Below are 26,695 nucleotides of genomic sequence, written 5' to 3' on the forward strand. Positions count from 1 at the left end.
TGAGAGACCAGAGTTCAAATCCTCTTCTCAGTCATGAAGCTCTGAGTAAGCTTGAGCCAATCACCACCTCTCATCCTAAGATGCCTCATAAGGTGGTTGTGGAGATTTAATGAGGAAGGGGAAAGGTAGGCTATAAATGCAATAAATAAAAATAAAATAAGTGGGAACATATGTAGGAAGCTGCTTTGTGCAGAGTCAAAACACTGGTCCATCTAATCCACTATTGTCTAGTCTGACTAATAGCAGCTCTTCAGGGTCCAGACTAGGAGCCTTTCCTAGATGTGCCTAGAGATACAGGGCTGGAACTTCCGTCCTTTGGCTTGCAATGCATGAGGTATAAAACTGGACTGCAACCGCTCTCTGTCCTGACTCCCATCATGGAAGGAAGGCAAGATGTAAATGCAATTAATAATGTGAATCGGAACACCCTTTATCCTGGCTTCTCTTGGCCACCAACAACCATATGCCTCATGGCAAACAGCTCTAAAAATGCTTCCGTTTATCTGGCTTTAATTAAAAACTCAAACTTTGTGTTATGCAAACCTGCAAATCTTACAGATGAGCCAGGCGGAGGCGGGGAAACCAAGTAAACATTTGCCTTCTGCTGTTTTGTCATCATGCTGGCATCACACTGCACATCTCTGAACACAAATTGTAGGAACGCTGGGCTTGGTGAAGTAGTAGTAGTAGGAAATGCCAATGCTCAGACTTTGGATTCATGAGTCCAGTTTAGACATGCTTTGGAAATGTAGTTCTTTAGCTCTCTTCTGCTCAGCCATTGAGCCTTTCTCTTTGGATTGTAGAGCTTTGTAGCTCCCAAAGAAAAAATAAATAAATAGCTACTAGGATTACAGGTGGGGAGAGAACAGTTGTGCTTGTGTCCTTCTGGTGGACATCTTTGACATCTGATAACTATGTCTTTAGGGCTTACCCTATTCCTGTCACTGTAATTTGTTTTAAGCACTTGAAATACTGGATTTCAGATTGCTATAACCTGTCCTGGGACCTGATGGTATAGTACTGGGAGGTTACAAATTGAATTGATCATCACTCTCATGTCCTAGCCCGGCCTTGGCTGGGGAGGGCAGGGTATAAATAAAAATTATCATCATCATCATCATCATCATCATCATGTTGGCCACTGTGAGAACATGCTGCTTGTCTCAATGGGCCTTTGTCATGATAGAGCAGGCACGTCTTGTGATTCAGACCACCAAAAGACAGAAACAAAGATATGTACATATTTGAATGGTGAAGGTCTTCATTTGTGGCAGGCAATAAACATATGGAGCAATAAAGGGAGAAGCAGAAAGTGTGTGGGGGGGGAGTACAGCATGGAGTTTCAGGGTGTTTTCAATGGATCTAGAAGCGGGATGCTCCCAGCTACTCATAAGTTTGAAGCTTAGGGAAACTTCTATCTATGCTTCTACTTCTGCCTATCTGCCCAGACAATCTACAATTGCAGTTTAATTCTCCATGGCTGTTCTTGCATCATGTATTAAGATACAGAGAGTTTATCCAACTAGTCCAGCTGTTTGGGAGATAATTACTACAGAACCCAACCTGCTGTATAATAATCCTTCTGGGCACGCTGCCAAGACCCTGAGACTCATTCCCCCGATGGCTGAAACTTCTCCATTTCATTTAAGAGTTGCAGAGATTGGAACTTGGGATCCTTGTATGAAATACATCTTTGGCAATAATTGGAGATGGGTAGGAAGGGGAAGTATGAGCTGAACCCTATTAAGAGCCAAACTGTATGGTACATATAAATGTAATGTGAAGCCACATCTTGTAGGGAAAGCAGCTTCGAGGAGGGGAATTTGCAGGAGAGGAGCAGTAGAGAAGAAGGTGCTGAACCCTTTCCCCACACATTGTTTTTCCACATCCATTCACCCAACCCAAGTCACTTTCCCTAATCCATTGACACACATACAGAGTTCCATGTTGGTGTTTGCATACTAAAACAAAATTCCACATTATTCAATACAAATGAGAATATGATTCTTTTGTAACAATTGGGCACTGTCTGACCAAAGCTGAACATTATTAAGTGCTAGTTATTTCAGTGAGAGAGAAAACAATTAACTAGATGAAATCAGTGGTGAGTGCTTAACTGTGGCAGGGTCAAGCTGTTCAACTGCAGAGGAATTCTCTTCCAGTGGTGTATAGGGGGGAAGTATATGGAAGAGTAAACATTTGCAACTTCTACCTACGATCAAAAAGATTTCAGCCTTCTCTTCTACTCAAGTCGAGTTCAGCTCTTGAAGGCAATCACAGGTGTATGTATACAACAAGCTTCAAACATTGATCAAAGGAACACAGTTGACTAGGAATGGTAGCAAAGGGATCAGAATAGTTTGAAGTGGCCCTAACAGTGTAATCTTATACAGTTCTTAACCTCAGGTTAAGAACTTAATTCGTTCTAGAGGTCTGTTCTTAACCTGAAACTGTTCTTAACCTGAAGCATCACTTTAGCTAATGGGGCCTCCTGCTGCTGCCACGCCGCCGGAGTACGATTTCTGTTCTCATCCTGAAGCAAAGTTCTTAACCCGAGGTAATATTTCTGGGTTAGCAGAGTCTGTAACCTGAAGCGTATGTAACCCGAGGTACCACTGTACACGTTTATTTGAAAGTAAGTTCTACTCTGTGCAGCGGAGCCTACTCACTTGTTGTCCTGGCCCCTGCTGCCACTGACAGATGGGGGATAAATTCAGTGAGGTTCAGCTTTTAATGCATGCCTGCATAATTTGCACTTTACACTGAAAGTCTAGTCAGAATCTGTATGCCAGGGGTGGGCTGAGGACTGTGTTCCCTTGGTGTAAGTGCTCAGGGGCTATGGGTGACTCTAAAGCAAAAAGTGGGTAGGACACCCCTTCTGTTTCTCTTATTATTCACACACATACATTCACAGACACATGTGCAAATATGCATGCACAAGCACCAACTCTCCAACCCATTCATTCATCCACCATCCATTCTCCTCCATTCATTCTTCCTCCTTTGGCCACACTGAAGGAAGTGGGCAGTTTCACACAGCCCCTTAGGCCGCAGATTCTCTACCTGTGCTGTGTGTGGAATGTGGGCATGTTGCAGTGACCTGTGTTTCCTAGGACATTTTGAACTGGAAAATACCTTGCAGCAATTTCCTGAACAAATTAGTGTATTTTGTGACCTCAGTTTGCATTGGAAACTTCTCTGATGCCCTAGAGTGTGATCTAAATTACAGTGTTTATTCTACTTGCAGTTAGCAAAGAAAGCTAAAAACTTTTAAACTCCCAAGCTTGCCTGATACTTTATTTGTAATGGCTATCCATTCATTGTGACTAATGAACTGATGAAATGGAAGATTTTCTGCAGAAATATAAAGGCGCTGGTAAAATGTTGTTCATCTCCAGCACCCATGTGCCATGGGCTGTGCTCGCTTTGGTGAGTTTGAGCCAGCATTTCTGTCTAACAGGGGAAGGAAAAACACATTTTGTGGTGAGATGCCTGATTCATTGTGGCCATAGCCTACTATTAACACATGTTAATTACTGGCACTTAATTACAGAGCGAGTTGCAACAGCACTGAATCTTCTCTCTCCATCTTCTTATTTCTTTCTTCCCACTCCCTCCCTGCTTCAAAGACTGAAGACAATTTATATATATATAAAAAAACAACACAAAGACTAGAGGGCTCTAGGTTCTTGAATTTCAGGTCTGCTAACACTGCTGGCAATAAACTCTTTACTTGCCTCCCCCCTCCCCTCCTTTTGATTGAAGAACACTAGAAATCAGCTGGGGAGCAGGTGGTGCATTGTGTTAGATTAGCACTGATTGAATTCTTACATAGGCAGCTGATTGAGGCTGCTGTTCAGCAAGCACACGACTCTACAAACAGTGGGCTACAATGAAGAGGGCATTTTGCTGGATCATGTCCCTTAATCAGCCTCCTTGATTCTGTCGATACTGTCTGTGGGTGTCGTTCACTTGCTTCCTCCCCGGCTCCTTTCTCTGGGCCACAGAATAGAAATTCAGACCATGCTAGAACTGGCCAGCTACATTTTTGCCAGTTCAAAGGAGGAAGCCAAATTCCCAAGCAAATAAATTCTTGGTGCACCCTCATTCACCAATAGTTACTTTAAAAAATCAGACTAGAGTCTGCAGACACTTTGTCATGTGTTCACAGTAGTGGCTGGAGCCTGTTGGGACTGGAAGAGTGGAAGAAAGTTGGGGAAGCCAGCAGTAGATGGCGCCAGAACCTTTGATAGGTGGAGCCAACTCATTCTAATTGTCTCCCCATCCTCTCCTTTCTTGCTGGGGTCTACAAGGGCCACCCTGAGGTTGAGGAAGAAGAAGGTGGCATGCAGTACCACCCCCTGGCCTGGCTGTAGGTAAGAAAGCAGGCAGGTAGAGGCTGGATTAGGGTGGACAGAGGTGGATAGGGTACAGTTTAAGGAGCCAGCCTCCACTGTTTGTTTGTTCATTATTATATTAAGTCAAGCACAACATGCCCAGGTTAACTGTTTTGGCTGGTGCATAAGTTGTAAAATTCAAGGTGCAAGGACCCAGTCCTGCCTTGGAAATCTTAAGCTGTGCTTGTTAATGGCCCTCTTTGGCAGGGCTCAACCCATGATCCTGCAGCAGGGCTTGTTTTAGGGTAAAGGGAGAGAGAGAGATGGATATGGATGGGTGATGTGGAAACTGGGTTGCACTTAAGAGAATGTTGCACAGTTAGTTAACTGTCCCTAAACACAACATGCAGGTTGCCTGGACAATCCCATCCCTTGACAGTAGAAGCATGTGAAGGTTGATGGTGTGGTTAATTGGTGATGAAGAAAAGGCATTCTGTACGTGCTCAAAATGACTTCCATTTTAAAAAATTAGATCCATGTATTCTGAGATTGTGTCCTGGCACCGAAGAGAGGTTCAGGAGGTTCAGTCGTGTTCTCTGTTCTGTGCAGCAGGAAATGGGTACCAGCAGTGAGAAGCAGGCATTACCCAGAGCACCTTGCACACAGCAATTGTGCCCAACGAACGCTTCCTTATTGCTCAACTGCCAAGGGCTAAGAGATCGAGCAGCAGGCTGGGTAGGTTTGCTTATTATCCCTTTGGCATCAGGAGATGAACAACACAATCTTCTGTGTGTCGACTCAGAAGTAAGTCCCACTATGTTTAATAGATCCTGCACAAGTCAAGATCTTCATTGCACATTGTATCTGAAGTAGTGTGCATGCAACCGAAAGCTCATACCAATAACAAACTTACTTGGTCTCTAAGGTGCTACTGGAAGGAATTTTTTTTATATATTTTGTTTCAACTACGGCAGACCTATCTGTAACTAAAGTGCATAGACTGTAAGTCATGGTAAATACTTGACAGCATATGTGTGGACATAAAATGTCCATTCCAATTATTAACATTAAAACAATAAATACATGCTCTGGGCTGAATTTATGAGACGTCACTTTTGCTTTTGCAGAAGCAAAATTGGCTATATAATTAGTAATATTTTAATATTTTCCCTGAAAATGAATTACAGTTTTTCCATGGAGAAGACCTCTCCTGAACCTCAGAGACAGGTGGAATAACCATTAGGGCCTCCCCTCTTGATCCTAATACCCGACAAAGTCTGTAGGGAAGGAACAGAGGGATCTTTTAGATATCTTGGGGCTACGTTCCTTAGGGCTTTGAACACTAGACTTAACTCAGGCCCATAAATGAACTGGCAGCCTGTCCTTCTTGTAAGGCTTCCCATACAGGCATCTGGTTGGCCACTATGAGAACAGATTGCTGGATTATATGGATCTTTGGCCTGATCCACCCAGACTCTTCTTGTGCACTTAAGCAGCTACCCAGAAGAGCCTGACCCACCTCCAGCACTTCCCATGGTTAAAATAAATGACTTTCTTACTCTCTGAAAACTCTGAGCCTTCACATGGCTGATAAGAAAAGTGCCAAGAAACTTGGAGAAGGAACTTGAATGGAAGTTTTCCAATAAATGGAAGGATAAACCTGTGGCTGCATTAGCAGCAACTGTGCCAGCAGAAGGGATTGGGAGTTAAGGCTAAGAGCCTTCTGTCCTCATTACCATGAATAAATATCACTAGTGACAAAGCGGAAGCTGGATAGGCCCCATCCTTCCCTCTAGGACCTATTGTATTAAACCTGGCACTACATGCCACAAATGTCATTGTACTGGAGGCTAATTTGACGATTTGTGTTGTTGAGCAAGGATTAGCACAACCTCATGTTTTGATGGCCTGTTTCTAATTTGCATCTTTAACGAGTTGGGAACCCAGCCAGGTCCTATTCTTTTGTGTTTACTTCTGAGGAACTGTGTTTATTTCTGATGATGGCAAATAAATCTTCCCTTTCTCCCTCTGCCCCCCCCCACTCCAAGAACGGAATGCCATTGGGCCTCATCCACTCTGTGACCAGAGGGGCTGTAAGATGGAAAGGAACAATCCATCAGTGATGAACCCTTTGCATGGAAGGGGGTCATTAAAATCTTCTCCCCCCCCCAAAAAAAACCAAACCCTAAGGGCCCCACTCCTGTAGTGATTTGTCCTAAGATTCCCGGAAATCTTGACAGCAAAATATGGAGACCTGGTCATTTATTTGTATAAGAAACATGCTGTGGAAGTGGACAATTTTAGAACCAACTCTGCAAAGAACTGTGTTAGCTGTTCTGTTTAATTGAAAATAAATAAATAACATTACGGCAACACCTTTAATAAGTCATCTAAAATGCTACAGAATATTGTGCAAGCTTTTCAACTCATCAGGCTTGAATGCAGGGGCCATATTCCCTTCCAGGCAATGTTCTGGGGGCCACATGCCAGTGGTGGGCAGAGCCAGAGGCAAAGGGGTCAGAGCAAAACATGCCAATTTCACCTGTTGGTAGAGTAGGCTGGTTTCTACATACGCCACACAGGAGTTATCAGAATTTGTGGACGCATTCCAACCCATTGTTACTCCACCGTGACTGCTGAAGGAAATGTATCCTCTGAGAATAAAGTCCCATCTTCAGGTAGTAAACATTCCTCTTCCTTCAATTTAAGATCTCACAGCTGAATGTCTAAGTTTAGTCTTAAAGTTACACAAAAAACAAAGGTGGTTGTGTTGGCCATTAAGGGGAGAAATTCAAAGTCCACATTAGGGCAAGACCTTTACTTAGTCCAGCAATGTGCCAACTACAGAGTGCAAGTTTCTGAGTTCCCTGGAGTTCTTTATAAGGCTATGTCGCTCCTCATCCCTGCCAAACTAGGTGATCTGTACTGATCTGGTTGCTCAATGGTATGAGTTACAGAGATCATATTTCAACAACCATGTCTGTGGATATTTCAAGGTCTTGTGGGTGTCAAGAGTTCCAGTAGTGCATTGCAAAACAACCCACTGCTGCAGAACTCCCCCCCACCCCGGTGAATTGTTTGAAGCAGTGAAGAGGTTTTATAAAGCAGAAGCAGCTGGTGAGTTGGTTGCACCACTGTTGACCTGGCCTTCTGGCAACACAGCTGATACCACTTACTAGAACATATGGAGGAGAACGGCCAAGGAGATCAGTGCTGTGCAGGCACACCAATGGAGCCAACTCAGTGCTCCTGCCAATGCTCCCCACAGCACTGACCTCCCTGACACATTGCTTCCCCTTCGCTCCCAGAGGCCAGGTGTGCTAACCTCTCCTCCTCACGGACTACTCCTGCCATCAAGGAAGTTATTTCAGTCTCCGCACAGAATGAATGACTTAGACCCCAACAACCTTATTGACTTTGGCCTGAAATAGATGGGAAACTGCCTCCTTCCACACAGACCCTGTTAGGTGCTAAGATCCTCAGAGGAGACCCTCTTGCTATTTCCTATACTGTCAGAGGCTCAAGTGCATGTGGGGCCCAGGGCAGGGCCTTCTCTGTGGTAGCCCTTAAGTTGTGGAACTCCCCACAGGGAGTGTCTGACACCTTCATCATACAGCTTCCCGAAAATGCTGAAGACGTGTCTCTTTACCCTAGCTTTTGCATACCCCCCAACATTTATGCAGTGAAAATAGGGACGCCCTGGGGAAAAGCAAGACATTACAGGATCAAATCAGAAGCTGGGACGGCTTCTGTAAATCCGGGACTGTCCCTGGAAAATAGGGACACTAGTAGGACCTGCTTTCAACCCTTGCAATGTATATTTTAAAATGATGTCTGTGATTTTAAGTTGTTTCAAACAGTTTATAAACCTGTGTTTTAACATTGTTACCCACCCTGGGACCTTAGGATGAAGGCCGTGTAAACAACAATAACAAATCATAGCAGCACCGGGGCTATTTCCATTCCCTTGGGAACTCTGGAGTTTGATTTCTCTTCTCTTTTTGTGTATTTTACAGTAGTATGATTATTTTGGAGATGGACTGGAAACCTCCAAGAGAACGTTAATGTGAGGTTTGCATTTGCTTTAATTGGATCCTTTCTAGGGGAAACCTCCTGACTTGATTCAGTGCTGAGCTTTGTTGGAGCTTGTCTGTTGAATCTAAAGACTTTGAAGGTATCTCTTTAGGCCCTCATTGACTGGGGGCTTTGTAATAATCCTGGTCAATTGGGGAAAGGTTAGAAAGGAGGATGAAGAGGAAACACCATTGGCTTAAGCAAGCTAAGTGACAGTGGTTTCTGAGCAAGAATTATAGTGGCACTTGGTAGAGTTATTCAGCACCTGCTTTTTATTTTTATACCTCCACTTTGGGCAGAAAAACTTGTTTAAGAGTAGGAATGCATTTGAATGCAAATAAATTAAGCTTTCTATCCGCCCACCTGCACTTTCTGAAAAAAACAGAAAAATGTGGTTCAAATACAAAGTAATGACATTTGGTTCCCTGCTTGGGATTGGTGAACATCTCAATTTCAGTTTCTCTTGCTTTCTCATACCCCCTCCTCACAAAAAAAATTAAAAAATATTAAGTTCATTTCTCTGTATTTCCACATCAGTTTGTGATTTCTTTTCTTCATTTTAAAGTCCTCAGCAATCAATTTTCTCCCCCATCTTTACAAAAAGTATAGGCAATGCATGCTGAAATCTTAAAAAAGCCAGAGAAATTATTGAATAAGATTTTTCAGTGGTAGAAGGTGAGGCCTGGCTATGGTGTCTTTGCTGCTCTTATGACTATCATAACCTCCATAGTGTCTGCAGAATAGAGTCAGTGTGGCATAGTGGCTAGAGAGTCAGACTTGGGAAACCAGGGTTCAAATTCCTACTTGGCCATGAAACTCACTGGGTGACTCAAGGCCTGTCACTGCCTCTCAGCCCTACCTACCTCACAGGGTTGTTGTGGGGATCTGTTTGGAGGGGGGTGGAAGGTAGGGTGCAAATGCAATAAATAAGTAAAAGCCCCATTCTGTGCCCAATAAGCATGGGACACCTTTGCCCGGTGGCACTGTGGCCCATGGATTACAGCAAAATACTGGACAAGGTTTTGCTCAGTATCTTCTCTGTGTGATGGGCTCATGGGAAAAATCTGTCCCATGACCCCTTGCTGAAGAGGAGAGGGAAAAGCCTATATAGTGGTACCTCCATTTATGAACTTAATTCGTTCCAGAGGTCCGTTCTTAACCCAAAACTGTTCTTAACCTGAGGCACGCTTTCACTAATGGGGCCTCCCGCCGCCGCCATGAGACTGCCGCTCACATCCTGGGGCAAAGTTTGCTACCCAGAACACCTACTTAGCGGAGCTCATTACCCGGTTAGCGGAGCTCATTACCCGAAGCGTTCGTAAGGACAGTACGTAACCCGAAGTTCAACTGTATAAAGCTGATTCCCCTGAAACTTTCAACAATTTTGCTTTGAGAGCTTCTCGCCCACCCACCCACATGTTAGAGCCTTCACTGAGCAATTTGGGGTCGCTGGTTGACAGGGCCGAAAATGAATTTTTTCTCTCTCTCAACCTGATTGGCACATAGTTGGTGTTTTTTCTAAGTGCAGCCTAGTTAAGTTGGGCCCTCAGTAAAAATAGTTAAGTTAAGTTAATAGCCTAGTTAAGTTGGCCCCTCAGGAGAAATATGACTTTCTGTTGTTAGGCAGAAGAACATTGTATGAGGGCAAAAATGGCATTGGGCAGGGTCAGCATATTCCGGGGGGGGGGGGGCATAAGGGGCCTGAGGGGAGGATTGACCACAGCAAACCCAAGCATGGGTTCAGTATCTGTCTAGTTGGAATCTCCACTCTGCTCCCTCAGGGAGACCTTGCTTGTTTGGCTTACACCATGGCAAGGTTCAACACTGATAGACTCCCGTCATACAGGTTTGGAGCGATCCAAACCCAGCAGGTCCATTCCATCAACATGGGGCTTGTGGAATGATGAACTGATCCCGGGACCCAATGCCATGCCAACTCTTGCCCTGCCTGCTGCTGTCAATAAAGATTTGTCCTAATTTTATTCCATCACAGTTGTACACTCTGGTTAATTTGCTGCTCTCATGGGTCACATTATTTGCCTGCCTGGGCAAATAAAACAAGTCACAAACTGAAAAACATCCTAAGCTGCTTCTAGGAAGATGTAATCTTCATATTACTTTGAAGCATAAAAAGAGTGGGATATAAATGCAGTCAATAAATAAAGAATAACCACTGTGGAATAAATTATGCCAGGGAGGGGGGGAAACATGACACAAATGTTCTCTGTACAGAAAAGTCACGTAATCTGACTCTCTTATTTGGCGGCAGGGAGGGCAGCAGATTTTGGATTGGATTTTTTTTTTTTTTTTGGTCTTCTGTGAGAAAGGGCACACAGCCCTGTTTGTAGCAGTTGAATCTATACATAAATACCAAATAAATAAATAAGTAAAGGCTCAGAATGAGGGGAGAAAGGAAGAAAGAGAAAACCATTTGGCCTTGCACAAAGTCAGAATTTACACATCAGAGTTTCCTTTTTTCCCCCTTTCCACCCACTGCACAAAGACAGCATGAAGGCATCCTGATTGTCTCTTCAAACCGTGATCCTTGTACTTCATCTTTAATGAGGAGACCGCCGAGTTCCTTGAAGGGCTTTATGCTAGATATTTATATGAACACAGACATGCAAGTTGTCTGTTTTACATATTACTGCCCTGATTTTTTCCAGTCCATGCAATGAATAATTTACCAAAAACGTGTGTAAGTATCTCTTTATTATTCATTATAATGAACTGAGACAGGAGTAATAGTCCACTAGACTGCAATCCCCTTAGGGCCCAACTTAACTAGGCTGCGCTTAGCTCTCCCACAGTTAATTTGAATAAAGGGAGGGCTCCAGCGTCAGAACAGCAGGGCTGCTGCAGTCGCAAGTCACGATGAAGATGGATAGGAAGTGGGCTGCCGGAGAGTGGAACGAGCAGTACCGAAAACTCTGCACGGTGGAACAGAGGAAGAAATTGCCAAGTGGAAAGTGAGTGGCTTGGTCTACATTGGGGAGAGAGAAGCAATGATGGACTGTCCTGTTTCCTTTGCAGGGAGTTGCTGTGGGGTTTAGCCAGGGCCGGCTCAAGGCATTTTGCTGCTTGAGGGACAATATGGTGCCCTTCCCCAAGCCAATTGGACTGCTAGTTGAATCTTACTGCTATACTGATGAAAGAATAGTGTCTCCCACTGCACTTGAGGGCAGCAGGCTAATGTAGTGGGTACAGGGCACCCACAGCTCTGACCACTTCCTGCACCTTGGCATCTGCCGCCTGAGGCAGATGCCTGTCTCATTGTAGGGATGGGCCTGAGTTTAGCTGGCTCTATGTCCCTCAGAACTTCTTAGACCTCTAAGAAGCTGGTGAGCCGCTTGTGGCCATGGGAATGGTGATGCCAGCCCATAGAGGAACTGAGCACACCTGTCAACTGAACCACTTACTTATTACAGATGTATATACCCAGTAGATTGCTGTGGTCTTCAGGAGAGTTTGTTGTGTGAATGCCAAGGATCTCAGGAACCCAACCTGAAGGAATTCAGAGCAGGGCTTTTAGTGTAGCTTCTCCTGTCCTGTGGAATACCTAGCAGCCCTGCAGAGATATGACAGGCACCCACAATCTTTACTTTCTGGAAACAATTCAAGATGTTTTTGTTCTGACAGGCTTTCCCAGGTGGATAAATGGGTCTTTACCTCAGGGGTCCACTTGTTAGGTTTTTAGTCTTGTTTTGATTGTGTTTTCTGCTTTTCTGCTTTTAAATATCTTACATGTGAATTGCCTTGAGGCAGTGGTTTAGAAGGCCATTGACAAAATAATGATAATAAATTGATGACAATGATAATACAGGAAAGGGTTGATTAGTTGCTGTAGTGTGACATCATAGCTAGCGAAAGATTGAGTCAGTTGCAAGCCATTACTCTGTTTTGGACTTGCTTATATGAAGGCTGGTAGCAACCTATTCACTGTGTCTGGAACTGTTTGTGAGGTTGCCTTGCAAGAAGTTTTCTTTTGGTGTGTGCGTGCAAAATGTTTAAGTTGAATGTGCATCTGAGACTGAAATATAACTGTCTATTAAAACAACACCAACACAGTTTTAGCCAAGATATCTGCTTTTACGTGTAGGATATTTATTCCACTGCTATATTATACTATGCATATATTTATATTTCCTTCACACGACTTATCCATCTCAATGTGCTCTGTATCTGATGCTGTGTTGTACAGCCATGGCAAATGCCACAACCCATTGAGGGTGCTTCTCTATACAACTGTGTCTAGGCCACCCTCCCTATCTTCCTCATTGGACTTTCCTTAGCTGGAATGCATTCTTACGCTGTGATTATGTCTCTAGCTTTCCTGAATGGAGGGTGGGCAGGTGTGGGTTTATAGAAACCTCTGACTTTTGCAAGGCTGAAATATAGCCTATTGTGCAAAGGCCCCATCCATCTTGTGCAGGCATATGCAAACTTGGCCCTCCAGATGCTTTGGGACTACAGTTCCCATCATCCCTGACCACTGGTCCTGTTAGCTAGGGATGATGGGAGTTGTAGTCCCAAGACATCTCGAGGGCCGAATTTGCCTGTGCCTGATCTTGTGCCTTTGGCCTCACCCACAATTCAGAAAGTTGACCATGAAGGTCTTTGGCCCTTAGGCTGAAAATTGTTTCCTATTACTGCTGTAGTGTGACACCATATCCAGCACTGGATCGAGCCCATCAGAAGTTGTTGCTTGAAGTTTTCCAGTTAACAGTAGAATTACTAATAAAAAGATTTGTCTCTGTAACTGTTTACAGAGTTGTCCAGAAGAAAGTGGAGGGGTTTTTTTTGGGGGGGGGTGGTAGTGGGGCAAAAGAAGTGCATCATTGAATACGTCCATGAATAACTGGGCCTGGAAGCCATAAGGCTATATCAAGACAGGAGTGCCTGGCGTGCTCTGGTCCATGGGGCCACGAAGAGTCGGATACGACTAAACAACAACATATTGGGGAACAACCCATAGCTTGGGGGGTTGGGTTATGATGCAGTATTGGCATATTGGGGTATACACTTTTATGTGCAGGAAAATTATACCATTGCGATATAATATTGCAATAGTGCATATTATTTTACATCTTCTCCACACCACTTCTCTATCTCAGCATAGCTTTGTAGCGGAGGCTGCACTGCACACAACCCTTGGCAGATGCTAGCAGGCCATTGAGATGCCTTTTATTCTACCTAATGGACAGGGAATTTGCTGTGGCTGTTGCCGTCATTCTTTTTCTGTGGGTGCTGCTGCCAAGCTTACGGGTAAATAAACCCGGCATTTCTATCAAATGGAATTAAAGCGGTATGTGTGCTTGAGGAACATTCTAAATCCTCACCCTCTCCTTTCCTTTCTTGTCTTTTTCCTCCTTCCCCCCTCCTTTTTTGGCTTTGTTCTTTGCCAAGTGTAACTAACCGCTCTGAAAATGTACTTCTTAAAGCTCTGCAATATTAAGTGGTGGGGGAGCAGCAAAGTGGAGAGCATGACGGCAATGAATAGTCAAAATGGTCCTCTATGGTTGTCCAAAGTCTTTTGTGGAGCAGCGAACACCTGCTCTCCCATACTTCTTCCCTGCATGGATTCAGACAGTGGCTAGCCATGCGGTCTCCAATTACAAGGAGGTGGCTTTGATCAGACAGTAATGTTATTGTCTGTAGCCCCTTAACCGTGTTTAAACCACTATTTCTCCTCAGCAGAAGTAATCCTGGGCTTAGAGTGTGAGTGAATGGAGGTTACAATGGATGACCAAGAAGCTACATGAAGGACTGCATAATATGCAGCTGATAATACCTGATTAATGGTCAGACGCATCCACCTTCTATCTAGCCATTGCTGTTATGAAAGCCTGGGAGTGTGCTTTTATTGGTGCTGCTGCCTCATGGTTTGGTGGTGCAATAGTTTGACACAGCGGCTTGGTTCAAGTGTTCACCCGTCTCCCATATGGTTAGAATCACATGAGGTAGAGAATGGTGAACATACTCGTTGACCTGCCCCTCTTCTGTATTTTCCATCACTCAGCTCCATCACACTCTACACATTTGGAACATAAGGGATCAGATAATGGCCCCATTTAGTTCACCACCCTATTCTCACAGTGGCTGGCCATATGCCTGTGCGAAGCCTGTAAGCTGAACGTGAGCAAAACAGCACTCTGCTCACCTTTGTTTCCCAGCAGATGATACTCAGAGGCATAAAGTGGCACATAGTCTAGGGAGGCCCTACGTCTGGGAAAACCCGGACACGTCCTCTTTTGGGGGGGCAACATGTCCATCTGGGTGAATTTTTTCACTTTAAAGGAAATGTCCGGGTTTGGGGGGCTCAGCTCAGGCTGCTTTGCATGCCACAGCCGCTGCCAGCCCGAGCTGGGGAAAGAGGCATGTGGGCACGGTGGCAGCCCTGCACACCCACGCCCCTCTTTCCCTGACTCAGGCTGGCAGCAGCTCGGGCTGTCCTCTTTTTTTCTCTCTCTTCAAGATATGGCAACCCTAAAATAGCCATTGTGGCTACTAGCAATCAATAGCCTTCTCCATTAATTTTCCCAGTCCTCTTTTAAAGCCAGCAAATTCATGACCATCACTGCCTCCTATTGGAATGAGTTACATAGTTGAACTATATGCTGTGTGAAGAATTATTTTTATTTCTCTGTCCTGAATCTTCCAACACTCAACGTCATTGGTTGTTCACAAGTTCTAGTGTTGTGTGAGAGGGAGATAAACTATTTTCTATCCACTTTCTCCATGCCATCTATAATTTCATATATATTGGAACAGTAACTTATAAGGTGGACAGCCTGCTCCACTAGCATAGACTTCCCATGCAACTTAGAACCTTTGCATGATCTAGATTGTAAACTGTGCAGGAAAGGTAACCATTGGATGCTGATTCATGAGAATGGTCCTGAGTGCATTTTCTCTTTCCATGGCCCTGCCAGGTGGTTGGCACTCCATCCCTCTCCAGGTCAGGCAAGGTCTGGGCATCACCTGATTGCTCAGGGCTTTGGAAAATGTGGGAGAAATTAATTCAGGTCCCATTTTAGTGTGAAATCCACACTTCCAAAACAAATTCACGAACTGAAAGCCTGATCTCCTTCAGCATTCACACTTCTCTGAATTTTGTGATGCAGTTTTCCATGTATAGAATGTGAACAGAAATGTATATAATAGCAAAGAGTGCATGAAAAATACATATATCTGTAAAGATAACAAAAATGCAAACTTGCATATACAAGCCAAACTTTCATTTTAAAATTGTATGTGCATGGAAGTGTATACAAATTTCATGCAAAGTTGCTTAGCAAAATCACAATTCTGCATAAATGGGGTGAACCAAACCTCAGGCTGAAAAAAATGAGAGAAATAGGAATGGACAGATCCACCCATCCCTAATCTCAGGGATGCTCTTAACTTGGTGATAGCAATCCCCTTCTCATTCCTTTTTCCTCTTCCTCCCTTTCCAGGTGTACCGTGGATGACAGGGTGACGCGAGTAGCTTGGTTGAACCGCAGCACTATCCTTTATGCTGGAAATGATAAGTGGTCAATAGATGATCGGGTGGTTATCCTCACAAACACCAAAACCCAGTACAGTATCAAGATCCATAACGTGGACATATATGACGAAGGACCTTACACCTGCTCCGTACAAACAGACAATCATCCAAAGACGTCACGAGTCCATCTTATTGTGCAAGGTAAGATTTGGCAAAGATGCCTAAGAAGAAAGACTTTTTTATGTGGGCAGTTTCCTTGGCTTCAAATGGATGCTGTTGCTGATAATGCTTGGGGAGTTAGGAAACTCAGAGCTCGTTCTGATTGTCTTGTTGCTCAGTAGCTGAGCTTCTGGATCTCATCTTGTACTTTGTCATTTGGAAATGAGTGATGTCTGCTGTCTTGGGGCGCATTCAGATGTGGGGAATATTGCATTAATTTTCCTGATCATAATGCTAAGGCTTCTGCCCTGTTTTCTGATGTTCCTTTCACACTGCAGTACCTGTTGTGCAACTGTAGGTTTCTGCACAATAACAAACGTCATTGGACAGTGTCTCTATTTCCCCACCCTTTTTGCACATGTGTGTTTCTGTTCCCCCATGAAAATGACAGGAAAGAACTGTATGCTGGTATACCACCCCAAATATCATCAGTTTACCTTCACGGTTTCCCAAACAATACAGAAATGAGTGCTAAACATACATTATATTCCATTGCTTTTCCAGAAGGGGCTGTTACATCATGTGAAAGCCCAAATATAATGTGAACAATATTTGTCGGGAAATGGAATCAATTGCCATTTGAATGCAGCCTACGTTAGATCTATTAATTTCCATGAGTAAGAGTTGAATTCCAGGAGTGAACAAAGGAGCATGATGACCATAGCTGATGCAGTGCAAACACCCCAGCAAGCATGCTGGACCAGCTCTATCTGTGCATTTGCACCACATCCACAATGCCCCTGCCTTGCCCCTCTACCTTCTGGTAAGCAGCAGTGGTGCAACTAACCAGAGGTCAAGTGAGCAGCAGCCCCAACTCTCCAAACCTCCTACTACTGTTGAAGTCTAATAGCATGTTCCTGAATGTACAGTTTCATTGAAAGAACCCAGATGTGTCATTGGTGGCCCAGCTCTAAATATCTGCATTGGCTTGCCCAGTGGAGGCTGGTCCAACAGGGCACTGCCCCACCAACTTTGGCCTGGATTCTTCCAAGCTCACCTGCCTCTACTTTCGTTTCCTTAGTTTCAGGGTTGTCCTTGTAGAACTCAGCAGGGAGAAAGATAGGGATGGCTGTAAAATGACTTCACTCTGTCATTGGCTCTGCCTGTCATTACCTCTGGTGCCACCTACTGTTGACCTCCCTGCCTTACACCTTAGCAGTCCCAATGAGCATCAGATGTCACTGGGCATGTCAATATACGAGTCACATTGCTGTATTCCAGAATAATATAGTATATTTTTTTAAAAAACAATGTTGTAGCATAACAGTTGTGTGGGGGTGGGAGAAGAGGGAATATGCCAACACGTTTCTGAAACACAGATGAAGTCTACTGTGTGCTTTGGGTAGCACTAATATAATATTTTGTTCTTTTATTCTTGCTTGCCACTTTAGGCAAGTAATTGTGGGAAGCTGGGTAAAAATAAACATGTTATTGAAAAGGCTGCGGTCCTAGCCTCACTTGCCTTGGAATAAGCACTACTGAACTCAGTTGGGGCTTACTCCCGAGTAGGCATGGTTAGGATTGCAAAGTAAGATTTTCTTGCGGCAGGAAGCACTCCAGCAACATAAGGAGATATGCTGTAGCACCCCCACTTCTTTAATAACCCTTGGAATGTAAGGGACAATATCTCCAGTGGGAGCTAAGAATACAGCTATGCTTGCATTTCACAAGCTGTCTTTTCTAGTATCTGTCTATATTTTATTGTGTTGTGAATAGAGACACGTTTTCTCCCTTTCTCCTGACTGAGATGTAGATAGATCCTTTTAACAAAATAAAAATCTGCCAGGACACCTTTTCCTTCGTCCCTAGAGTCTTTGTGTGAGCCAGTACTGTGACAGTCAAACCTCAAGCACATGTGCTTAAGCAAATTAGTTTAAGATACATATTTCTCTCTCTCCTCCCCTCACATCTTACTGAAAACATCTCTTAAAATCGTGTTGCAATGAGACTGTAGGGGTTAGCTGGTGCATGTTTTGGAAATACTTTGGGTGCTGGAAATGTGCACCCAAAAAATAAAAAATAAAAATAAAAATAAAAATAAAATAAAAACAGTCTTCCTTTCCTGCCTGGTATAAGAGCTCAAGTTCCAAAGGAACAGAGAGATCTCTAAATATGAAGAGGGATGCTGCAGAGCCACCTTAGTGGCCTTGACAGCGGAATTATCTTCTTTGGGGAAAATACAGTGCCAAAATAAAAGAACTGTCAGGTACTGTAGAGGAAGACTCAAACAGAACAAGGCTATCACTTTCTGGAGGAGAGAAGACAGATTGTGTAAGTATGTCAAAGTCATTGCAGGCCATAAAGGGCTTTTGGCAGAGAACTTCAAGGGGGAATTGCTGCGAGTGAGCTGCCTTTGCGTAACGCGAGCTGTTGAGGAGAGAAAGAGGGAGTACCCAGGCCTTTCCCGACAGAAGCATCTCGGAGCTTCTACATCAAGTGGCACATCAACAGGAGGAGGAAGCCCAGAGCATGTCCCCGTTTTTTGAGGAAGTTCGACTGAAAGAGAATGTTTGATCCCACAAGGAAGGCTCAGAATGGCTTTTGCTGCTGTTCCTATGGGATGACGACGGCAATGATATGGAATATGTTCAACAGTTCTGAGTTTTACCCCCAAAACAGAAGAAGCTGCTCACATTCCACATCATTTAAAAGCAACAACAACAACAACTGGGTTTAGGCAGTCTAAATTCTGTGCTGAGAAAAATCCTGCAACTTGCATAGATTGAATTCTGCTGCCTGCATAAATTATGTGAACTCAGTAGGCATGCATATTTCTCTCTCGTTCTCACAGTGCCTTAGTTTGGAAATTCCACCCATTAGTCTGAATTTTAGGAAGGGTTTGAAAGAGATAAAACAAACACACTTTGGAGGAGGGAAAGAATGACATTGTAGTTTCAGGTTCCGCTCTGGCCTCCATCCATTTATTTAAACATCTGAAGAGAGACCTCACATATGTGTACAATTGTGTGTGCACCAGGAGCTCTCCATGTTACTGCCTTTCCTTTGCAGGGTTTCCAAGTCTGCAAACATACCTCCATGTACACACATGTGCATAGGGTTGTCAAGTCAAAAGCATCCCAGACCCTGATATTCCAGGGCCTGAACCTGAGACCCAGGGGTGGCCCCAGTGATGTCATTAAGCATGACACATTAAGCATGACAGCAGAGTTGCTGAAAAGCATGTCCTTCAAATAAAAACAACAACAAGTGAGCAAAGAGGTCGTTAGCTGGAAATTAAGATAGTAACCTAAGCTAAAGGCAGTGTTCGCAGTTCCCAGCGGAAGTAAGGGGGTATTTCTTTCTCACCTGCGTTCTTGCCCTCTGGGAGATTCAAGGATGCAGGTGAGAAGGAAAGTGGGGGGCAAGGAGGCAAAGATTTCAGGTCAACTCTGGCAGTCTGGCCACCTAGCAGTATGTACGCCAGCTGTCCACATGCAGTTCAATCACAGGGTATAGGTTGGAGGCGGAGCCTGCCACTTTACCGCCCTTCCCCATGCACCTGTTTTTACCCATATTGCATCTCTCTGTTAAGAGGCCCCTAAATGGAACTAGATAAATCCTTACCTTGTGTTTCCTCCTTACAAGGGAGAAGCTATGCTTGGATATCTTTAGTTATTCGTATCCAAATGGTTTCCTGGCGGTGGGGGGGGGGGAGTGCTGCTTTTGGGAGCCTGCTATTGGGTAGATAGACCTGTGCTTCCCCCATGCTTAGAGTTGCATAAATAATTGGCACCCGGGGAACGGAGGGTGAACTTTTTTTCTCCCTCACAAATAAATGATTCATAGAGAAAAAATATGCCCAAAGCCGATGGATAAATTATTCACAAGGAATAATGTGACCTGCTCAGCTCATGAGGAGGTCTTGTTTCTCTTTCTCCTTCCCCTGCCCACCCCCCCTCAACTCCCAGCCCCCACAGTCTCCAACTGCTAAGCAGAGTTAGGCGTTAAAGTCCCTCCACCCACTTCATTTAGAAAGTAACTCCAGAGGCCCCGGCTTCTTAGCAACAGCTATCGGCTTTTGTCCAGTCTATAGATTAATTTTTCAGAGTTAGTGTTAGTTCAGGTTAGATAAAGATAATGAAAGTTTCCTAATCCTCTTAAAGAAGATTTATCTGGCTGAGTAGAAAGCTCTCGCAATACAATAACGCATGTATAAAACTGGGGCCTAACCCTCTTCTTTAATTTCAAACAGCTGATGGATATTGATTTTGCAATGAGTAAATCTGAAGGGGGGAGAAATTCTGTGCTTCAACTTTTTTTTCTCCCCCTTTTAAAGAGAGAAAGAGAGGGGGGGGAATTCCACCACACACAGAGAGACAAAAAGAAACATTAAAATAATTTGTTTTCTCTTTATCTGCATTTGTTTCAGGGGGAAGCGAAAAAATATATTGTCTGTCTGGATTTTTTTTTATTTGCCAGTAATCTACCATAGTTATCGGAGAAAAATATCCCCACCCATAACGGTCATTTATCTAGTTAATTGAGCGTAGATCTAGCAGGGGACAATGGGCAACTACCAATTCATGTTTAGGATTTTGTGAAGGTTTGAAAACTGCCTCTTGTATATATGCTTTGTGTTTACTGTATATATGCTTATTCAGAGACCATGTTGTTTCACACACCACTCTGGTTGATCCACAGTCCAAACAGGTTAGGCAAGAGCTCCCAGTTCTTTGACCACCTTAGCAAGGCCAGGCAACACCACTACCTTGCCCTTCTCACTAGCCATGGAGAATGGGGTTGGTTTAGGTATCGTGAGATGAAATCCTCACCATTGCGACTCTAAACAATCCCCCACAGCTTTGGACTCGTGAAGCTAGTCTGATAAATTTACAGAGACATCAGATGCTCAAGCATCTTACAAAAGCCAGAAAGTGTTACTGTGAGCGTAGTGATCAGTGGAGTCTGCCTTTTCTACAATACAAAAATAAAATAAAATGGTACACTGCACATAGATTGAGAAAAAAAGAATGATACAGAGGAGTTTAGTTTAGCCACCATTGGAACATAGGCATCTGCCTAATGCTGAGTCAGTCTATTGTTCCCTATAGCTCAGTATTGTCTGCACTGACTGGCAGTGGCTCTTTCCCATTTGGGAGTGGGGGGTATTTCCTAGCCCTGTCTGGAGATGCCAAGGATTGAACCGGGGACCTTCTGCACATGAGACATTTGCCCAGCCACTGAGCTTAGATAAGGATAAGGGCTGCTTTCCCCCAGGGAAACACACAGTTTAGCGCTGAATTGGAGCAAATGCTAGACAGGTTTTCTGCAGATTGACGTTTGTTCCAATTTATCAGTAAAGAGAGGGTTTGCTGGGGGAAAGCAGTGGGGCAAAGACAAAACCATTTGAACCCATGCATAGAAAACATGTGACAAGCAGAAAATCTCTCGGATCCATGCTGTCTAGGCACAGAACAAGCTGAAGTGTGGACGAGCCCTAACAATCTGTCTTTTCCCAGGGCCAGGAGTGCCAGCTTGGTCTCGTGACCATGGGTGTCCGGGACTGTGGGTGCCATGCAGTGTGCATGGCCCTAGCACCAAAATGTGTGGGTGCCTGGCCCCTTCATGGGGAATTTTGTGGGTGCTTGGGCCCAGGGTGTTGGCACCTGTGCTCAGGGCAGACCATTGGTCCATATAGTTCAGTGTCCATATATTTCAGTGATGCCAAAGCTGATTGGCTATAGTTCAAAGGGGTTTCAGGCACTTATCGTATGCATGCTAAATTGCCACCATTCTCAAAATTAAGACACAGCAAGCTGCCTTATTCTGTCAGACCTTTGGTCCGTCTATTGTCTGACTACCAGCTGTTTTGGGAACATGAGTGGGGAGAGTGAAGCTGCACCCATTTCCTGCTAGGCATCTGTTGGCCACTGTGGGAAGAGGCAGCTGGAATTGAAGGGGTTTTGGACTGATCCTTCACAGGCTGTTTTTATGCCCTTTTGATCTAACTCTCTGTGAATTGCATAGCTGTGGTGAAAGATCACATAACAGTTGGGGTTTGTGGTGCACTCCCGCCAATAAATCACTTTGACTTTATCTATTTATTACAGTGAATGCTGATCTTGTAGTCTTTTTTGCCTCAAGGGACCAGTATCCTCCTGGCTACAACCCTCAAGCTTCATGAAGTGCAGGAACAATAACACAGGGGCAGCCCTCTTCATTGCTGATGTGCATTTCTTCCACCCGGGCTTGAAATCCATCTCCTGACAACAGTAGTGGTTCTCTTGAGAGTTTTTGCTTGCATGTGAACTATCTGCTTGGAGACTCTTGATGTGATTATCTTTTCTCTTTAAAAGGGTCCGTTTCCAATCCTTTGAGTTAGCATTTCTATTAAGTGCTCTGCCCAATTAGAACTTACCTGGCAAAAACCTGGAGGCGATAAGATTCCTCGGGAGCATTCAGCAACTTGGAGGCTGGGTTTTAACTCCTTCTGTACAGTACCTGGTATTTTTTTAGGCATGATGGTTATAAGGCTTCTTCCCTGCCCAAAGATATTCAGAAGGGATCATGCTGGTCTTTATAGCATCACTTAGGACTTGTTCTCCTGTTTCAACCTGGATAGCACTACTTCCATGCAGAGCCAGATTTAGGGGAACATGACCGCTTCAGCATGGAGCCTTGGGGGTGCCACAAAGGTTTCCTCAACTACAGTGGTACCTCGGGTTACAGACGCTTCAGGTTACAGATGCTTCAGGTTACAGACTCCACTAACCCAGAAAAGTATGGGACGCGGGTGACGCTGTGGTTTAAACCACAGAGCCCAGGACTTGCCAATCAGAAGGTCGGCGGTTCGAATCCCCGTGACGGGGTGAGCTCCCGTTGCTCGGTCCCTGCTCCTGCCAACCTAGCAGTTCGAAAGCACGTCAAAGTGCAAGTAGATAAATAGGTACCGCTATGGCAGGAAGGTAAACAGCGTTTCCGTGCGCTGCTCTGGTTCACCAGAAGCGGCTTAGTCATGCTGGCCACATGACCCGGAAGCTGTACGCCGGCTCCCTTGGCCAATAAAGCGAGATGAGCGTCGCAACCCCAGAGTCAGTCACAACTGGACCTAATGGTCAGGGGTCCCTTTACCTTTACCATTAACCCAGAAATAGTACCTCGGGTTAAGAACTTTGCTTCAGGATGAGAACAGAAATTGTGTGGCAGCGGCACGGCGGCAGTGGGAGGCCCCATTAGCTAAAGTGGTACCTCAGATGAAGAACAATTTTGGTGTCACACAGGCACCACTGAAATTTTAGACCCCAAGGCCCTCCACAGTTCCATGTCAGATCTGGAACAGGAAAGTAGTTAAACTGTGACCATGCCAAGACTTGCTATTTATGCTCTCTCTTTCTCACCTCCATGTTCAGCTTTATTGGATGAGCCCACTGGGTTTTACTATTCTGAGAGGAAGAGGGAAATGTTCCCTCTTTATTTTTTCTGAAATAACTTTTCTCATGGAGGTATTGTTCCAGGTCTTTTATGGCACTGATTCCCTAGGGTTTCAGGCAGGAATCGATACCTTCCTAATAAGATACAAGAAGCTGCCTTATTCTGCCATAATCTTGGTCCACCTACCTCAGCATTGTCTACTCTGACTGACAGTGAGTTTCCCACATGATTCTCTTTCAGCCCTGCCTGGAGAGGCTGGGGATTGAACCTGGGACCTTCTGCATGCAAGGCAAGAGCTCTACCACTGAGCTATGACCCTTCCCTACATGGACTGACTGCTGTATATTCATTTTGATCTGCTGATGCTGCTCTTCTTGGTCCTGTTACTTTTTGATGTTATTTGTTTTGGATGGCTTTTACTGAAAGATAATGGTTTTAATATTTTAATGAGTTCCATGTATTACACTGGATAGATGGAATTTGTTGGCTGCTTCGTATAGAAAAACGAGTAAGCACTTAAATAAATAAAACCAGATGGATAAGAAATGGCAGGCGCACTTCAGCGTTAGTTACAAATTACGGCGTTAGGTACATCTTGTGCTGGGGATTATGATCATTTAAATGAATACATGCTGAAGATCATGTTGGTCAAAATGAGTGGTTCCTCCGCTCCCCACCTCCTTCACTGTTAAATATCCAGGCTGGAACATGCTGTCCAATGTGCATAACTCCAGGAGGCATTGCTTTTGGTGGAAAAACCAACAAACATGACTTAAAGCCACACTTAGTGGTAGCTTAGGCTAATGAAGCTAATGGGACACATTTTGCACTCCGACTGGCTGGCAAGCGAGGCATTAATGACCTGTTAGCAGCCGTGTTCATGTCAATTAATTTATATTTGTATTTTGCAAAACTTAAAAGTTGCCCGGTTAGATTATTGATTCTTTGTCCCTGTATCCAATTTGTTTTTAATTGCACCACTGCAGGGCCCAGCCTTCCCTGGTAGAAACCCTGTGATAAATCTGCCAGGGACTCAACAATCAACAATAAATGTGTCTCTTCATGTCATTATTAATATGTCTCCTGGATTGGTTCATTACAGCAGTTAACAACGGTTTATAAGAGCTAGGATGGCAGAGTGCCAGGGTGGAGGCTGTTCTTTTTTTGCTTTTTTTAATCCAGCGGCTATTTTGTCATGATACGATTGATGGCTTCAGGTCTCCTTTTCTGTATGTGTGTGGAGGATGTGCGCACAAGAGAGAAGATGAGAAAGAGGGATGGGGGAAAAAAAAAAACCCCAATAATTTAATTTAATAAAAGTAGAATATAAGTCACCTAATCCTCTTCTTATTGGGGGGGGGGAGTTTTCTTTATAAAGGATTAGTTGACCTAGGATTTTGCCTCTCTTCCCACCTCCCTACTTCTCTCATTTCTCGCGTATCTCAGCATCCAGTCCCTGCAGAAATTAAACTGGAACAGCTTCTGCAGATCTGGAAAAGGTGCGGACGTGGCACTGAGTGCCTTCAGCAGCTCTAATGATTCCAAAGCAGATGTAATCTCACAATCAGCCCAATTAGAATGAAGTGGCCCTTTTGCCTATCACAGGGTGTTGATTTAGCAAGGCGTGTGGCAGAGCCACAAATGAAATTCAGAGGCAGCAATGCTTCTGAATACCTGTCCCTGGAAGCCGTAGGAAGGGAGAGCACTCAGGTCCTGCTCACTGGTTTGCCACAGGCATCTGGTAGGCTCAGGGGCGTAGGAAGAGGGGGCAGAGGGGGCAGGCCGCCCCAGGAACCACTTGGGGGGGGTGACAAGATGGCCTGCTGCCTCCCCCCAGCTGTAGAGTGGCTGAGGGTGCACACACAGTTAGTATGGGCATCGCTCATGTGGCATCTGTACGGGCTGCAGCGCATGTGCCACAGTTCGCCCTGCCCCTTGGCTTCCTGTCCTGGGTGCCGGAGAGGGTTCCTCTGCCACTGGGTAGGCTACTCTGAGAACAGGATGCTCGACTAGATGGGACATTGGCTTTTCCAGAGCTGGGTTTGCCAGCTTAGGGTAAGGGTGGGCAGAGGGTCTTCAAGGTCTTTCTGCCTGCCTCCTTGTCCCTCTTCAGAGTGTGACATCCAGCTCTCCCTCTCTCCCGGTAGGCAATGTGAGTCTAAACTGGTTGCCATGCCAGCTTTGGGACCGAATACAGTTTGTTTCCTTTTGCAGTTGGCATGCGATGGGGAATCTTTTTGTGAATGGGTGTCAGCTAAATAAGTAGACTGGTTTCCTTGGTTTTGTAACTTGGCAGGTGTGTGTGTGAAGAGGTGGACTCAGATGGTGAGGCCCTTTCAGGTGACTAGTGATTCCAGACATGTGCACACTGGGCTGTGTGATCTATGGGGCAGGGTGTGGATCATTTTTATGGTTAGCCTGTGCCCCTCACTTGGAGTTGTGCAGCCACGAGAGGGCATGAACCAGGAAGACCTTCCTCCTCCCTGGCCAGGGTTGGGTTTAATGCCAACTCTTCCTCCCTGTAGTATAGATTACCCAATTGGCAGGTATAGGAGCCTGATAGTTTTGTATTTTCCTGCACAGAATTGGTTCCCCCTTATGCAGCTGTTGAAATTTGTAATTGCTTAGGTTATACTTTAAACAAAGTGGCTGTAGTTTACCCCACCTATGGGGCTTTTCCTCTTTATTCCCCATCTCCCAGTGTAATACTTGGCTGGAGAACTTCATTGCAAGACTCAGAGCAGTGCAAATTTTGAGAGGTGTCTCTGTTTCGGTTTGCATATTGTTTTGGGAATTGTGAATTAGCTAAGTTTGCTTTGAGAAGTGAACTGAATTGAATACCTCTTCCATCCCTATTCCTGACAGTTGACCACTGACTAGGACTGATGGCAATTGGGGGGCAACAAGTTCCCCATCCCTGGTTTAAAAAGTAAAACTTCTTAAAGATTCAATGACAGGTGATGCTGTCTCTGCTTACTTTTTGGAGGGTACTTCAGTCATAAAACCAGAACCATATCTGTTTAAAAGCAGTGAAATGTGAGGCGCGAGCATGTCCCCCTATCCCTGATAAATCTTGCTCACCTTATCTAAATAAAGGTTACCTTGCCTTGAAATCCCTTGCAGATGTTTCACCTGAGAATGACCTTCTGGCTAAGCTTTGCATTTTACTATATCCATTGGTGATTCTTGCTCCAGTAAACCACCC

General features: G+C 44.6%; 1 protein-coding gene across 4 annotated transcripts in view; it reads left to right on the plus strand.

Moving 5' to 3' along the window:
- Positions 1–26,695, plus strand: part of LOC114585355 (opioid-binding protein/cell adhesion molecule) — a 722,009-nt gene that overhangs the window by 555,657 nt on the left and 139,657 nt on the right. For all 4 annotated transcript variants that reach the window (XM_028707918.2, XM_028707919.2, XM_028707917.2 and 1 more), the window contains one exon: positions 15,869–16,101. In XM_028707918.2, coding sequence (XP_028563751.1) covers positions 15,869–16,101 — 233 coding nt within the window. The remainder of the gene's footprint in view (positions 1–15,868; positions 16,102–26,695) is intronic.

The sequence above is a fragment of the Podarcis muralis genome, chromosome 15, assembly GCF_964188315.1.
Source record: "Podarcis muralis chromosome 15, rPodMur119.hap1.1, whole genome shotgun sequence".
Taxonomy (NCBI): domain Eukaryota; kingdom Metazoa; phylum Chordata; class Lepidosauria; order Squamata; family Lacertidae; genus Podarcis; species Podarcis muralis.